Source organism: Dendropsophus ebraccatus, chromosome 1 (assembly GCF_027789765.1).
Source record: "Dendropsophus ebraccatus isolate aDenEbr1 chromosome 1, aDenEbr1.pat, whole genome shotgun sequence".
Lineage (NCBI taxonomy): Eukaryota > Metazoa > Chordata > Amphibia > Anura > Hylidae > Dendropsophus > Dendropsophus ebraccatus.
The window spans coordinates 17,011,360-17,027,760 of NC_091454.1; the positions used below are offsets into that span (position 1 = coordinate 17,011,360).

The window sequence follows — 16,401 nt, forward strand, 5'->3', positions numbered from 1 at the left end:
ATTCAAGTCATGTCTATGACCTCATCCTTTGTAGGCTCTTCGTGATGACCTCAACCAGGATATTGCGTTTCATATGCAGAGGGCACACACTATGTAAACTGAAGGTTCTTAAGAATGTATACAAATGTTTACATGGTATAGAAAATTGCTTTAGCTTAAATGGACAACCAGCGATTTCATATAGTATCATGTTGTATGTATACAAAAGCACCAAACAAGATATTCATCCCAAGTAGTAGACATCAACATCATCGTCATCTAGACACCACAATTTACTAAACTGTATAAGAAGCACAGTCATCGTTTGTGGTCAGATCCAGTTTTCTCTACATTGTTTAGATGCATTAAGACTTCTGTAATTATCTAGAAGATCGGAGGGAAATAATAAGACATTGGGAGGTCAAAGGAAGCAAGTGCCACCATCTAAGGCAAGGTCGTAAAGAAGACTTTAAATATCGATGCCCGATCATTGCATCCCCCACCAATAAACTAGCTGAAGGGGTCAAAGAGCACTGCAGCCATTTTATTGTTTACCAGGCATGCTTTCAAACCTCTACTAGTGGCTGTGCTTAGTACTGCAGATCACTCCTATCGAAGTGAATATGACTGAGCTGCATTACCAGCCATGGCCACTACAAAATTTATGGAGCTGTGTCTGGTAAGCAATGAAATGGTCACAGTGCTTATGTGATGAGTTGGTGGGGATTCCAGGAGTAGGATTGCCCACCAATATGATAATGATGGCCAATTCTAAGGGCCCTATTCCACCGGACGATTATCGTTTGCATAATCGTTAACGATTAACGATTTCAAACGACCGCTATTGCGAAAGACCTGAAAACGTTCACTCATTTCCATGGAACGATAATCGTTACTTATGATCATAATTGCGATAGTCTTTCTTCGCTATTTATTAGCTATTGTGTTCTTATCTATTGTGAACGACCGAACTATCTCTTATTCAATGCGAACGATTTGCGAACGAGCAACGATAAAAATATGTCTAGGTCTTATAAAGCGATCAACGATTTCTCGTTCGGTCGTTAATCGATTAAACGACCGATAAATAACGATTTAACGATAATCTGAACGATAATCGTCCGGTGGAATAGGGCCCTAAGGGCCCTATTACAAGGAGTGATAATCGGCCGAATCAGGCTGATTTGGCCAAATATCACTTTATGTAATAGAGACAACGATCATCGACTGATCCTTGATTTAGGTTTGGACCTAAAATTGCCGGGCACCAACCGCGCATCACTACATGTGATAGTGATGAGCGACCGATGGCTAATGATTGGTCAAACACCTTCACCTTACCTTTTCCCGATCCCATGGAGATCCCGGCCAGTGATTGGCTGAACGGCCTGTCAGCTGACAGACCACTCAGACACTGCTGATGCCAGGAACGGGAACACAGGAGAGAAGACCGGGAGCGGGAAGAGGTAAGTTGAAGGCGTTTGAGCAAGGGTTGCATGGACGTTGCTAACAATGTCCATGCAGCCCTACTGCCCGATTATCAGGCCGTGTAATAGGTCCAGTAAATGAGCATCGATCTAGCAGACAGGCACTCGTTTACCAAAATGATCGGGCCGTGTGATAAGACCCTAACACTAGGTCTATCTATTATCTATCTGATATCTATCTGTGGTGAAATAGCGTTATGTAAACATTTCTCTTCTTTTCAGACATTCCTTTATCCGTGAATCAGCTGAGCAATGGAAAGCAACAAAAAACAGCAACAGGTGGTCAGAACACAACACAGAAAAACAAATATCTCACGGTGACCCAGTATCTCCCTTCCGCCTACTCCCATGAAGGTAACATCAATGGCGCTTTCGAACCATCTTGTGTGGATATCCATAATAACTCAGTAAGTACTATTACGTTCATCTAATGTTCCATCTATTGTAGTGGAGCAAGAGAAGCATGAATTGGGCTGCAATGTGCTGACAGAAAAGTGGAGATTTCAAAATAATTTTAAAAACTTTTGTTACTTTGTAAAATTAACCCTTAAAGAGGATGTACCATCAGGTACATGATCTTTAATTTGACCCACGGATCGAACTGCGCCGTCGCGGGGAAGCCAATGCCGTGGTCCGTTTTTGGAACCGCAGCCCAGTTCCCGTGTACGGCGCCGTTCTATGCTGAAGCACAGGAGGCGGGCCGGCCCGCCCCCAGAGGGGAAGAATTCCCTCCCCCTATGACGCGGCTCCTTTAGAATCGATGGCCTGGGACCTGTGGATAGTACGGCGCTGTAGACGGGAACCGGACCGCGGGTCCAAAAAACGGACCGCGCCACCGTCTACCCCGTCTTCCCCGTGACTGCGCCGTTCGATCCTTGGGTCAGATTAAAGAGGATGTACTGGTGGTACATCCTCTTTAAGACCGGTGACATGGTGGACTTTCTCTGCTACTATTGAGCTGCTGTTTTTCATTCTCTCCATTTCTGGACCTTAGAAGTTTGCCATTTGTATACATACACACACAGAACTTCCTTTCACTTACTTCTCTGGTCAATCACAACATAGCACATACATCCTCCCTGTTGTACCATGACATAGTGCTGGAGAAAGTACACTGTGCTGGGGGATGATTTACAGTATCGTACTATGGATGGCATTTGAGCGAGGAAGGGGGTTACTGATGCACTGGATTTGCAAAGTCCTATGTGAGCAACGGCAATCACAGCAAATTAAGGATTAATCACAAAAGCAGCCCTGGTCTAAGCAGTGAACTACTGTTGCTATTTTCAGATATGAGGGATGCCTTTGTTTCTCTCCTTTCAAATCAACTGGTTTCAGAAAATTATATAGATGTGTCATATATTTCTATTTAAAAAATCTCCAGTCTTCCAGTAGTTATCAGCTGCTATATGCCCTGCAGGAAGTGGTGTATTCTTTCCAGTCTGACACAGTGCTCTCTGCTGCCACCTCTGTCCATGTCAGGAACTGTCCAGAGCAGGAGAGGCTTTCTAAGGGGATTTGCCACTGCTTTGGCAAAGGTGGCAGCAGAGAGCACTGTGTCAGACTGGAAAGAATACACCACTTCATGCAGGACATACAGCAGCTGATAAGTACTGGAGACTTAAGTTTTTAAACAGACCTAAATTACAAATCTATATACCTTTCTGATACCAATTGGTTTGAAAGAAAGTATGTTTGCTGGAGTTCCCTTTTAAAGGGGTTGGCCAATTTCTTGAGATATAAGAAGCTTTTCCCCCTTACTACATCGCCATTCCCTGCACTTGCGAATGGCGATTTCGTCCATAAGATGAACAAGCATCGAGAACCATGCTGCTCCCTCCGTCCTCCGTAAGCATGTACAGACGCAGTGAAAGACACTGAGGGAGGAGCCTGGTCACATGCTCCTCCATGCTTGGCCACCTCATCGATGGAAAGTGCCAGGAAGAACAGGGTAACAAAGTGGAGAAGATTGTTATATCTCAAGACCAGGGCCACTGTAAGTAGGAGTCATAACATTACTATTCTAATACACCTAAGAATGTTATAAGAAAGTGCCCAACAATGTGGATCCTATGGAGGAGGTAGAGAGACTTAGCTTGCTGTACACAGTTGAGGTTCTCGTCTGTACATGCCAGCAGATAAGCCCTGTCCCATCCTGGCCGCTCTGAGACAGAATTCCCCTAACAACAGGCAGCAAGCACTAATTTACAGGGAAGTGAGACACCTAGTGGCCAAGACTTTACAGCATTTTTATGGGTTAAAGAGTGATTTTTTTGGTGGGTTTCACTAACCCCAACTCTTTTGTGGCCACATTCTGGAGATTATTGGTAAGTTCAGTTCAGGATGTAGGAAGACCAGAAGACAGAAACGTCGCGCTGGCTAATTTGTGGAATGAAATAAAACACTAAGATTTTTTTCACCGTATGGAAGTGCCGCAATTTCTTCGATTTATTTAGTTGGAGACGTGAATAGATAGATAGATAGATAGATAGATAGATGATAGATAGATAGATAGATAGAAGATAGATAGATAGGAGATAGATAGATAGATAGATAGATGATAGATAGATAGATAGATAGATAGATAGATAGATAGATAGATAGATAGATAGATAGATAGGAGATAGATAGATAGGAGATAGATAGATAGATAGATAGATAGATAGATGATAGATAGAAGATAGATAGATAGATAGATAGATAGATAGATAGATAGGAGATAGATAGATAGATAGATAGATAGATAGATAGATAGATAGATAGGAGATAGATAGAAGATAGATAGATAGATAGATAGATAGATAGATAGATAGATAGGAGATAGATAGATAGATGATAGATAGATAGATAGATGATAGATAGATAGATAGATAGATAGATGATAGATAGATAGATAGAAGATAGATAGAAGATAGATAGATAGATAGATAGATAGATAGATAGGAGATAGATAGATAGATAGATAGATGATAGATAGATAGATAGATAGATAGATAGGAGATAGATAGATAGATAGATAGGAGATAGATAGATAGATAGATAGATAGATAGATAGATGATAGATAGATAGATAGATAGATAGATAGATGATAGATAGATAGATAGATAGATAGATAGATGATAGATAGATAGATAGATAGATAGATAGATAGATAGATGATAGATAGATAGATAGATAGATAGATAGAAGATAGATAGATAGATAGGAGATAGATAGATAGATAGATAGATAGATAGATAGGAGATAGATAGATAGATAGATAGATAGATAGATAGATAGATAGATAGATAGGAGATAGATATATAGATAGATAGATAGATAGATAGGAGATAGATAGATAGATAGATAAGAGATAGATATGGAAAACGAGCTATAGATTGGTGATAAACAGATAGATAGATAGGTGATGGATAGATAGATAGATAGATAGATAGATCGATAGATAAGAGAGAGATAGATAGATAGATAGAAGATAGATAGATAGGAGATAGATAGATAGATAGATAGATAGATAGATAGATAGATGATAGATAGATAGATAGATAGATAGATAGATAGATAGATAGGAGATAGATAGATAGGAGATAGATAGATAGATAGATAGATAGATAGATAGATAGATAGGAGATAGATAGATAGATAGGAGATAGATAGATAGGAGATAGATAGATAGATAGATAGATAGATAGGAGATAGATAGATAGATAGATAGATGATAGATAGATAGATAGATAGATAGATAGATAGATGATAGATAGAAGATAGATAGATAGATAGATAGATAGATAGATAGATAGATAGGAGATAGATAGATAGATAGATAGGAGATAGATAGAAGATAGATAGATAGATAGATAGATAGATAGATAGATAGATAGGAGATAGATAGATAGATAGATGATAGATAGATAGATAGATAGATGATAGATAGATAGATAGATAGATAGATAGGAGATAGATAGATAGGAGATAGATAGATAGATAGATAGATAGATAGATAGATAGGAGATAGATAGATAGATAGGAGATAGATAGATAGGAGATAGATAGATAGATAGATAGATAGATAGATGATAGATAGAAGATAGATAGATAGATAGATAGATAGATAGATAGATAGATAGGAGATAGATAGATAGATAGATAGATAGGAGATAGATAGAAGATAGATAGATAGATAGATAGATAGATAGGAGATAGATAGATGATAGATAGATAGATAGATAGATGATAGATAGATAGATAGATAGATGATAGATAGATAGATAGAAGATAGATAGAAGATAGATAGATAGATAGATAGGAGATAGATAGATAGATAGATAGATAGATGATAGATAGATAGATAGGAGATAGATAGATAGATAGATAGATAGATAGATAGATAGATAGATAGGAGATAGATAGATAGATAGATAGATAGATAGATAGATAGATAATAGATAGATAGATAGATAGATAGATAGATAGATGATAGATAGATAGATAGATGATAGATAGATAGATAGATGATAGATAGATAGATAGATAGAAGATAGATAGATAGGAGATAGATAGATAGATAGATAGGAGATAGATAGATAGATAGATAGATAGGAGATAGATATATAGATAGATAGATAGATAGATAGGAGATAGATAGATAGATAAGAGATAGATATGGAAAACGAGCTATAGATTGGTGATAAACAGATAGATAGATAGGTGATGGATAGATAGATAGATAGATAGATCGATAGATAAGAGAGAGATAGATAGATAGATAGAAGATAGATAGATAGGAGATAGATAGATAGATAGATAGATAGATGATAGATAGATAGATAGATAGATAGATAGGAGATAGATAGATAGGAGATAGATAGATAGATAGATAGATAGATAGATAGATAGATAGGAGATAGATAGATAGATAGGAGATAGATAGATAGGAGATAGATAGATAGATAGATAGATAGATAGATAGGAGATAGATAGATAGATAGATAGATAGATAGATAGATAGATAGATAGATGATAGATAGATAGATAGATAGATAGATGATAGATAGAAGATAGATAGATAGATAGATAGATAGATAGATAGATAGATAGATAGGAGATAGATAGATAGATAGATAGATAGATAGATAGATAGATAGATAGATAGGAGATAGATAGAAGATAGATAGATAGATAGATAGATAGATAGATAGATAGATAGGAGATAGATAGATAGATGATAGATAGATAGATAGATAGATGATAGATAGATAGATAGATAGATAGATAGATAGATGATAGATAGATAGATAGATAGATAGATAGATAGATAGATAGATGATAGATAGAAGATAGATAGATAGATAGATAGGAGATAGATAGATAGATAGATAGATAGATGATAGATAGATAGATAGGAGATAGATAGATAGATAGGAGATAGATAGATAGAAGATAGATAGATAGATAGATAGATAGATAGATAGATGATAGATAGATAGATAGATAGATAGATAGATAGATAGATAGATGATAGATAGATAGATAGATAGATAGATGATAGATAGATAGATAGATAGATAGATAGATGATAGATAGATAGATAGATAGATAGATAGATAGATAGGAGATAGATAGATAGATAGATAGGAGATAGATAGATAGATAGATAGATAGGAGATAGATATATAGATAGATAGATAGATAGATAGGAGATAGATAGATAGATAAGAGATAGATATGGAAAACGAGCTATAGATTGGTGATAAACAGATAGATAGATAGGAGATAGATAGATAGATAGATAGATAGATAGATCGATAGATAAGAGAGAGATAGACAGACAGACAGACATAAAAAAAGCAATATAGATAAAAAGAAAGATAAACAGCTCTATCTGTGTTGTCCCTTTAAGGAAGATACGTATTACGTTATTTCTGAGATAGATAAAGAGCTATAGATAGGTGACAAATAGAGAAAGAGAGTTCTAGATAGGTGATCAACAGATAGATTGATAGGAGATAGATAGATAGATAGATAGATAGATAGATAGACATAAAAAAGCAATATAGATAGAAAGATAAACAGCTCAGTCTGTGTTGTCCCTTTAAGGAAGATACGTATTACGTTATTTCTGATCATTTATCTGTAGTTCTATCCAAATCCCTGAAGGTACACACTCAGCTCTGCTACCCCTGCAGATAATCAGACAGATATTCCTCCAGCCAAATCTATTTTCTAGGAATCCCGGCTATTATATAAGGGATAATTCCAGGCTCAGAAGGATTTTGTGTCCATCTGTGAGCCAGACCCTTTGTTGTTGAGTCTCTTCCTATTGTTCTGGAGGTCTAGAACCTTTAGGCGTCAGGTAGATGTGAGACTCTCTCCTTTCTCTAGCATAATAACAATTACTTTCAAGGTAAGAGTCTTCTCTCCCCCTCCTCCTCCCTCGTCCACCTGGGAGCAGAGCTGCTTCATGTTCTCAGTGTCTCTATGGAGACATCTTTTACCTGGGAAGATTAGGTGCCAAGGCAATGAGAGAAAACAGTGGCCAGATTTATACCGAACCAGAAGAGAAGAAAGGACCTACGGGCGATCAGTTACACAGCACATCCTATCTACTACAGCCCGGCCATTGACTGTCACCACGTCCCAAAGCAAGCTGAAACTCTGCGGATCCTGTTTCATCTCACGATGGATAGGGTTTCATGGGTTCTCTATCTCTCCAAACCAAGAGGATGACATACGCCGAGTTCCCTGTCGAGGCATTACGGTGACTCTCTCCTAGGGAGGGGATATTTTTGGATTTAGTTTCAAAGATGGACCCAGAAAGCCTTCAAGGACTTCCAGTGAGTATACAGATATCTATGCATTAGGTTCATCGTCGTCCTACATCCAGGGCGGGAGTTTGTCCCTAAAAAAAAGTACATCCTATACAAACCAAAAATTAGAACCATCGAAAATTGAACGGAACAGCGCCGCATGGCAAGGGTTTTGTAAACAATGGGTGTATTATCATGGTGGATAACACATAATTATAAGGCACGGGTTCCATGGCGTAGACCAAATTATAGTAGGCGGCTTGCGCTTTCATCAGGTGTTATGCTACACCGCCAATTATCCCACCGCCGTACCACCAGCTGCCTTCCCTATAGAGGAAAAAACACTACAGGTGGATGAATGTAACAGAAAGAGAGGAGACGGTTAATATTAATATTTGTAGGCAGTAAAGGAATCAAAATTCTAATCATGATTACTTTTTATTACTTTTTTGTAAGTCATTTATTTAATTTAAAATTTAAATTTAAGTTTTTTTAATTGATTTGATTTATTTACTTGACTATTTTGGTAAATATTTATACATTTATTTATATAGTCACATGACTCCCTTTCCATGTATAATAAGTCTGTGTTCACATTAATCCAATGTGTTGCTGATACCTGGAGTCCTGGTGGGGAGTGCGGGGGAAACACGGCAGTTTTGCCCGCGAATCCTCTCCATATTATCTTAGTAGGGCTAATCCTCTTTGTTGTTTCCATCTGATATCTTTTTCTTTCATTTCAAAAAGTCATAAAATAATTTTCTATTGTGTTTGGATTTGTTATTCAAACTTTTTTTTAAATAAAAGTCATGAAATGTTTTTGAAAAGCCAAAGAAAGCTTGAACTCCTATCATAGTAGACAGCTGTTTTTGCTTTCCATATCTTTCCTATTGATGCGTTTTTTTGTTGTTTGACTATCACATGAGATTCCCATGAGGGTTGTCTGTATTGAATGTTCTACTCTTTGTATTCCTATAGTTGTGCAGCACTGTTCATAGCCCCACCTTAAAGCTTTCTGAACAGAAATGAGTTACCATTTAAAGGGCTTGTCCATTCCATAAGACTAGAGATGAGCGAACCTTTAGCATGCTCGAGTCTATCCGAACCCGATCGTTCGGCATTTGATTAGCGGTGGCTGCTGAAGTTGGATAAAGCCCTAAGGCTATGTGGAAATCATGGATATAGTCATTGGCTGTATCCATGTTTTCCAGAAAACCTTAGAGCTTTATCCAAGTTCAGCAGCCCCAGCTAATCAAATACCGAACGATCGGGTTTGGATGGACTCAAACCCGAACCCGGTTCGCTCATCTCTACATAAGACCCTTTAGCTGTTGGGGTGGAGCTGTCCGTGAGGGGTCCCATTGCCGTTCCCTAAAGTATGAAAAACATTACACAGTGCCTAATAAAATCAAGTAAAGTGAGTCTTATTCTTTGTTTTGGCTTTTCACTGTTGGTAATGGATAGATATCTGAATTCTTTCACATCCATATGCCCTAACAGATCAAACGGGTCATTGTTTCCTAATCAAGACTCACACCTAAAAGTCATCTAAAAATCCTCTGTAAGATTATAAAACTGAATTTGCAGATAATCTAAGGTAAATGGGATCCTGGTGGTCATAAGACTGGAGAATGTAAAGGTAGGGCTCCTGGTCTGCTTCACTAGATCATGATGACCTTACTGGATACACAGCTGTGACCTCATAATCCTCCCTATATCCTATGTAAACCTATAGTCCCTCAGTTGGCTTCTGTAATATAAAAAAAAATCTGCATTATTTATATAGAGAATAGGGCAAAGAGGGGAAAAGGGATTCAGGGAAATCCATCCTCAAAATCTCTTTATTGTAGTAAACCAGTAAAATTAAAGGGACCTCTTAAAGGGGTACTGTAGGGACAGGCAGGAGACTGGAAGAAGAGAAGAGACAGTCATGACACTGGAAGAAGAGATGGGCAGGACACTGGAAGAAGAGACGGGCAGGACACTGGAAGAAGAGACGGGCAGGACACTGGAAAAAGAGACAGGCAGGATACAGGAAGTAGGGACAGGAAGGACACAGGAAGTAGGGACAGGCAGGACACAGGAAGAAGAGACTGGCAGGACACTGGAAGAAGAGACGGGCAGGACACTGGAAGAAGAGACGGGCAGGACACTGGAAGAAGAGACGGGCATGACACTGGAAAAAGAGAGGCAGGATACAGGAAGTAGGGACAGGCAGGACACAGGACGTAGAGACAGGCAGGACACAGGACGTAGAGACAGTCAGGACACTGGAAGAAGAGTCGGTCAGGACACTGGAAGTAGGGACAGGCAGGACACAGGACGTAGAGACAGTCAGGACACTGGAAGAAGAGACGGGCAGGACACTGGAAGAAGAGACGGGCAGGACACTGGAAGAAGAGACGGGCAGGACACTGGAAGAAGAGACGGGCAGGACACTGGAAGAAGAGACGGGCAGGACACTGGAAGTAGAGACAGATAGGACATGGGAAATATAGACAAGCAGGACACAGGAAGTAGTGAAAGACAAAACACAGGAAGAAGAGACTGGCAGGACCCAGGAAGTAGAGACAGACAGGACATAGGAGGAAGAGATAAGCAGGACACGGGAGAAAGAGAGAGGCAGGACGCTGGAAGTAGAGACAGATAGGAAATGGGAAGTAGAGACAGGCAAAGTAGTGAAAGGCAAAACACAGGAAGAAGAGATCAGCAGGACACAGAAAGAAGAGACCGGCAGGACAACGGAAGTAGAGACAAGCAGGACACGGGCAGATGATACAGTAAGGACCCAGGAAGAAGAGATGGACAGGACATAGGAAGAAGAGACAAGCAGGACCCAGGAAGTAGAGACAGACAGGACACAGGAAGTAGAGACAGACAGGACACAGGAAGTAGAGACAGACAGGACACAGGAAGTAGAGACAGATAGGACACAGGAAGTAGAGACAGACAGGACATAGGAAGAAGAGACAGACAGGACCCAGGAAGTAGAAACAGACAAGACATAGGATGAAGGGACAGACAGGACTCAGAAGGTTTCAGAATATAAGTGGGACAAGTCAGTAAGGTGACTCAGACTTAAATTCTGAATTATTTTTACTATATTGAGTCATTATTAAAACAAAATAAAGTAGCTGGACAATCCCTTTAACTTTTTTGTTAGTTATTCGAAAATCTAATTCTGCATATAATGTAGTAATAATAATAATAATAATAATAATAATAATAATAATAATAATTTTATCTATAAGGCTCTAAAAGATTCTGTAGAACTAAACAATTCTGGGGGTACATACATAGAAAAATACACATTTATTTATCAAGCCATACATGCGGAGGGAGGACCCTGCACGCAAGAGTTTACAGACTATGGGGAGAGGGTTGGAGACAAAGGGCAGAGGGACAAAAGTGCTTTGTTGTAACTATTGGTCTGGTCATCTATATATACAGGGCAGTGCAGGTAAGGGTGGGCGAACCAGTCTACAGGTCTAAGTGCATGATGCTTGGCATCTGTGTGTGTGTGTGTGTGGGGGGGGGGGGGGGGGGGGGAGTGATCAAGTTAGGGACCCTGATATGCTGAATATGTGCATGGGCCCTATTGACTTCAATGGCTGAACACAATCAACAAGTGACTGTGTTCAGGTCATTTCTCAAATGTATACACGATTGGGCTCAGACCCTAAAGCACAGCATACCATGACTTGAGTACGAATATGTGTGTGTGTCTCATAAGTGACTTGAACATATTATCCAGCCGATGGGGCTCTTGCTTGTCCCTGCACTAATGTTGTGATCCCAGTTTGCTTATGTATATATATGCTATGGTGTGCACAATCGTAATGTTAACAAGACTTTACTGACAAAGTGCGCTAGGTTCACATAAGTAGGAGCTTAAAGGGGTACTCAGGCGGGGGAAAAAAATCTTTACCGATGTCACAAAGTTATATAGATTTGTAATTTACTTCTATTTAAAAAATCTCAAATATTCCAGTACTTATAAGCTGCTGTATGTCCTGCAGGAAGTGGTGTATTCTTTTCAATCTGACACAGTGCTGTGTGTCGCCACCTCTGTCCATGATAGGAACTGTCCCAAGCAGTAGTAAATCCATGTAGAAAACCTCTATTGCTCTGGACAGTTCCTGACATGGACAGAGAAGGCTCACTGTTCTCACTGGAAAAGCTACACCTGCTTTGACCTTTTTGAAAATCTTTGAGGGTACTATTACACGGAACGATAATCAGCCGATTCGGCCCGATTCGGCCGATTATCGTTCCGTGTACTAAAGACAACGATCAGCCGATGATCGTTGTCATCGGCTGATCGTTGATATAAGTTCAGATCGTCGGGCGCTGACCGTGAACCGCTACGTGTAATAGCGGTGCGTGGCCGACGCTGACGATTAGCAAAGAAGAATACATACCTAATCCATGGTCCAGGGTTCCTCTTCCTCAGAGCTTCTTACCGGGTCCCGGGTGCTCCGGCTTCTCAGCGGCCTGTGTCAGCTGACAGGCCCCTCGGCCAATCACAGGCCGGAACCGCCGCAGCCAGTGATTGGCCGAGCGGCCTGTCAGCAGAGACAAGCCGCTGTGAAGCTGAAGTGCGCGGACCCGGGGAGAAGTTAAGAAGAAGAGGAACCCTGGACCATGGATTAGGTATGTATACAGTTTAAACAAAGGCTGCAAGCACATCGGTAACGATGTCCCTGCAGCCCTTGTTTAACGACTATCGGGCCGTGTAATAGGCCAAGTAAACGAGCGCCGATCTAGCAGATCGCTGCTCGTTTACAGGTATTATCGGGCCCCCATCGGCCCGTGTAATACCACCCTGAGTCTATGAACCACTCAATCATGTAAAACACTGAAGATGTATGGATGGACCATCCTATGACCTTGGCCAACCCAATGACCTGTGAATTCTTCCAAATTTACTTAACTCGAAAACCAAAATATAACAAGCCCCATAGGGGTTATCATCCAGCCTTCCACATCTTGTAGGAGGCAAGATTGGAGTTCAGGGTGACTATAACTGCTATAGTATAGCAGATACTGATGGTATCTGTAGTCTTTGGCTACCACAAGAGATATTTACAGCATATGGTGACCTATCAAATTTTATTGAATATGTACCAAAAGTCTTAAAAATTAGCTCAATAAGCCATACCATATCCATTAGAGATGAGCGAACTTTTCAAAAGTTCGTTCCGACAGGACTTCCGGATTTTTTTTAAAAAGTTCGGTTCAACCAAATTTCGGATTTCTTCGGATTTCATAGTTTAAAGCATCTATATGATACGGGGGTAGTGTATTTGGTTGAATTTAGGGCTCTTCATGTCAGTAACTTCATTATCTTTTCAATATCTCAAAGTCAATTTTTTTTTTTTTAGACTTCAATATTCACCATCACAGGGTCTATTCAGGAAATTCACCATCACAGGGTCTATGCAGGAAACTCACCATTACAGGGTCTATGCAGGAAACTCACCATTACAGGGTCTATGCAGGAAACTCACCATTACAGGGTCTATGCAGGAAACTCACCATTACAGGGTCTATGCAGGAAACTCACCATTACAGGGTCTATACAGGAGACTCACCATTACAGGGTCTATGCAGGAAACTCACCATTACAGGGTCTATGCAGGAAACTCACCATCACAGGGTCTATGCAGGAAACTCACCATGACAGGGTCTATGCAGGAAACTCACCATTACATGGTCTATGCAGGAAACTCACCATCACAGGGTCTATGCAGGAAACTCACCATTACAGGGTCTATGCAGGAAATTCACCATTACAGGGTCTATGCAGGAAAAAGGTCACAAATGCAGTGAAGGAGCAGCAGTAGTCATTGGAGGCCAGTGGAGGTCAAGCAATAGTTTTTAGAGTTTTATTCTACACACATGCACATGCGGACTTCCAAAAATCTGAATCCGACCGGACTTGGACTTTTGGAAAAATCCGAACCGGATCCCATACCGGCCAAACCGGTTCTCTTATCTCCATACCGCATATCCATAATATCCATACCACAAAACCCTAATACAGTGATAACCGCCATGCACAATTATGTTACTATAGATTGACTAAACCATACCTCTATATCCAATCTAATTAAGAAAACCATACCTAAGAAATACTGATATACTGTCCACTAATAATACCCACTATAAGGGCCAGTTGACACTGAGCAAGATCGTCGGAATTCGTGCTCAGCGTGCTGCTGTAAGTGAATGGAGAGGGTGCGCGCTCGTCCGCTGCCACCGCTCTCCACTCGAAGAACTAACGTGTTAGTTCTTTGAGCGGAGAGGAGAGGGAGCGGACAAGCGCGCACCCTCCCCATTATCTTACAGCAGCACACAGAGCACGGCGGGATTCCTGGGCGGAAATCTCCGCCGTGGAATTCCGACGTCTTTACTCAGTGTGAACTGGCCCTAAGAACTAACTTAATAACTAAATTAAATGTGGTGCATGTCTTATGCAACCCTAAAAATAAGTGACTGGTGGCTTTGGATAAGTAGGCTGGTTGGTGGAGACACAAGACCCTAGGGAGCCTGGAAAAACATGGATAGAGCCTATGACCCATGGCTGTATCTATATTTTCCCATACTCCCTCAGCCTGCATCCAACTGCTCACCGTATTCAAATGCCGAAGGACTGGACTCAAGCATGCTCGAGTTACGCTCATCTCTGTAACTTATACTTCTTTAGTCTTGAAGTTTGCACATCTTTTATCTAGATGGGGTAAACTCTTCTTTGGCTTCTTGCCATAATGTGAAGAATGTAGACTGGTTTGGGTTCTGTTTGTTTATTGGTTTCCACTTTGTCACCCAGGTAATATTCTGGATCATTATCTGTTTGTGCGTTCTTGTCCCATTGGGGTTTACTCATTACTTCTTATTACTTCTCACACAGGTTGTTAACAATTACGTGGATGGAAACCAACCCATCAGACATACCGGTATGCATTTTGGGGACGGTAAAAGAAAAGTAGACTATGTCTTGGCCTATCATTACAGGCATCGTACTGCCCAACAAAATGGTTCCCCTACAAATCACAGACCTCCCCCAGTTATTGTTTCCAATGGGAATTCAGTCACCCCAGAAGAAATTGGGAAAACGCCCCCAGAACAGCCTCTTCCAGGGGAATTACAAAACCAACAACAGAAAGTACAAGAACACAATCAACTAAAGCAAAAGAACCATGAACACCCACATTCTCGGAATGGGAACTCATCATGTCATCCACATGAAGTGGTCGTGGTGGAGATGAGCCACACTGACGCCCTTGAGGAGGAGAAAAAACTCCAACGAGAGGAGTTTGAGCATAACCTCATTGAAGCTGGACTAGAACTGGAAAAAGACCCTGAGGTGAGTGGGGTCTTCAGCCAAACAAGTGGAGAATTTACTTATTATTTATATATTTGTTGTTTGTCACGGACTGACCCTTTCTCTGATCACAATAACCGTGGTTCCTTGATGCCCATAACCTTGGTTCTTTGATGCCCACCAAATATCCGCCTACCAATGCTACTCATTGGACCACCCTCCTCACAATTGTTATTAATAGTGTAGCCCGGAAACACTAAATCCTGGAAACAAACCTAGTGGGACCCATTATAAGTTAAAGGAATCCGTCAAAAATTTGGGATTTGTGCTACAAAATAGATGATCATGGCTCCAATAAGTAAGAAAGATCATCGTGATAGTAGTGTAGCTTGAGCTTCTAAAATACTTTGTTCTTGTTTGAAGAATAAACAAGTCTATTACTTGAAGGGGTATCTCTTTGTCTTTTATGACCAACCAGGGTGTAATGGTCACTATTGGTTGGAATAGTATCTGGGTGTTTTACGACTATTTCCAGAAGTCTATTGGAGTTACCGAAACAGCCTAACTACTTGGCTGTTTTGGTATCTCCCATGGAGAACAATGGAAGGAGGCACACATCTTTGACATATGTGTGGGTCATAAAGTCGAGACCTCCTGTCACATTTTTTAATGGCAATTCCCATGGATAACTCATAAATGTCGGAGATTAGAATACTCATTGAACTACCTAGATACTATTTCACTTATTGATGACCTATATAGGACATACCAATTTTTTATGCTCAGAACAATTATGAAAACCCA

The 16,401-nt window shown here is 40.3% G+C and overlaps 1 protein-coding gene across 1 annotated transcript in view; it reads left to right on the top strand.

Moving 5' to 3' along the window:
- Positions 1-16,401, top strand: part of ANO2 (anoctamin 2) — a 169,675-nt gene that overhangs the window by 3,449 nt on the left and 149,825 nt on the right. Inside the window, exons 2-3 of the mRNA XM_069952744.1 lie at positions 1,689-1,873; positions 15,184-15,639. Of these exons, the coding sequence (XP_069808845.1) occupies positions 1,689-1,873; positions 15,184-15,639 (641 nt within the window). The remainder of the gene's footprint in view (positions 1-1,688; positions 1,874-15,183; positions 15,640-16,401) is intronic.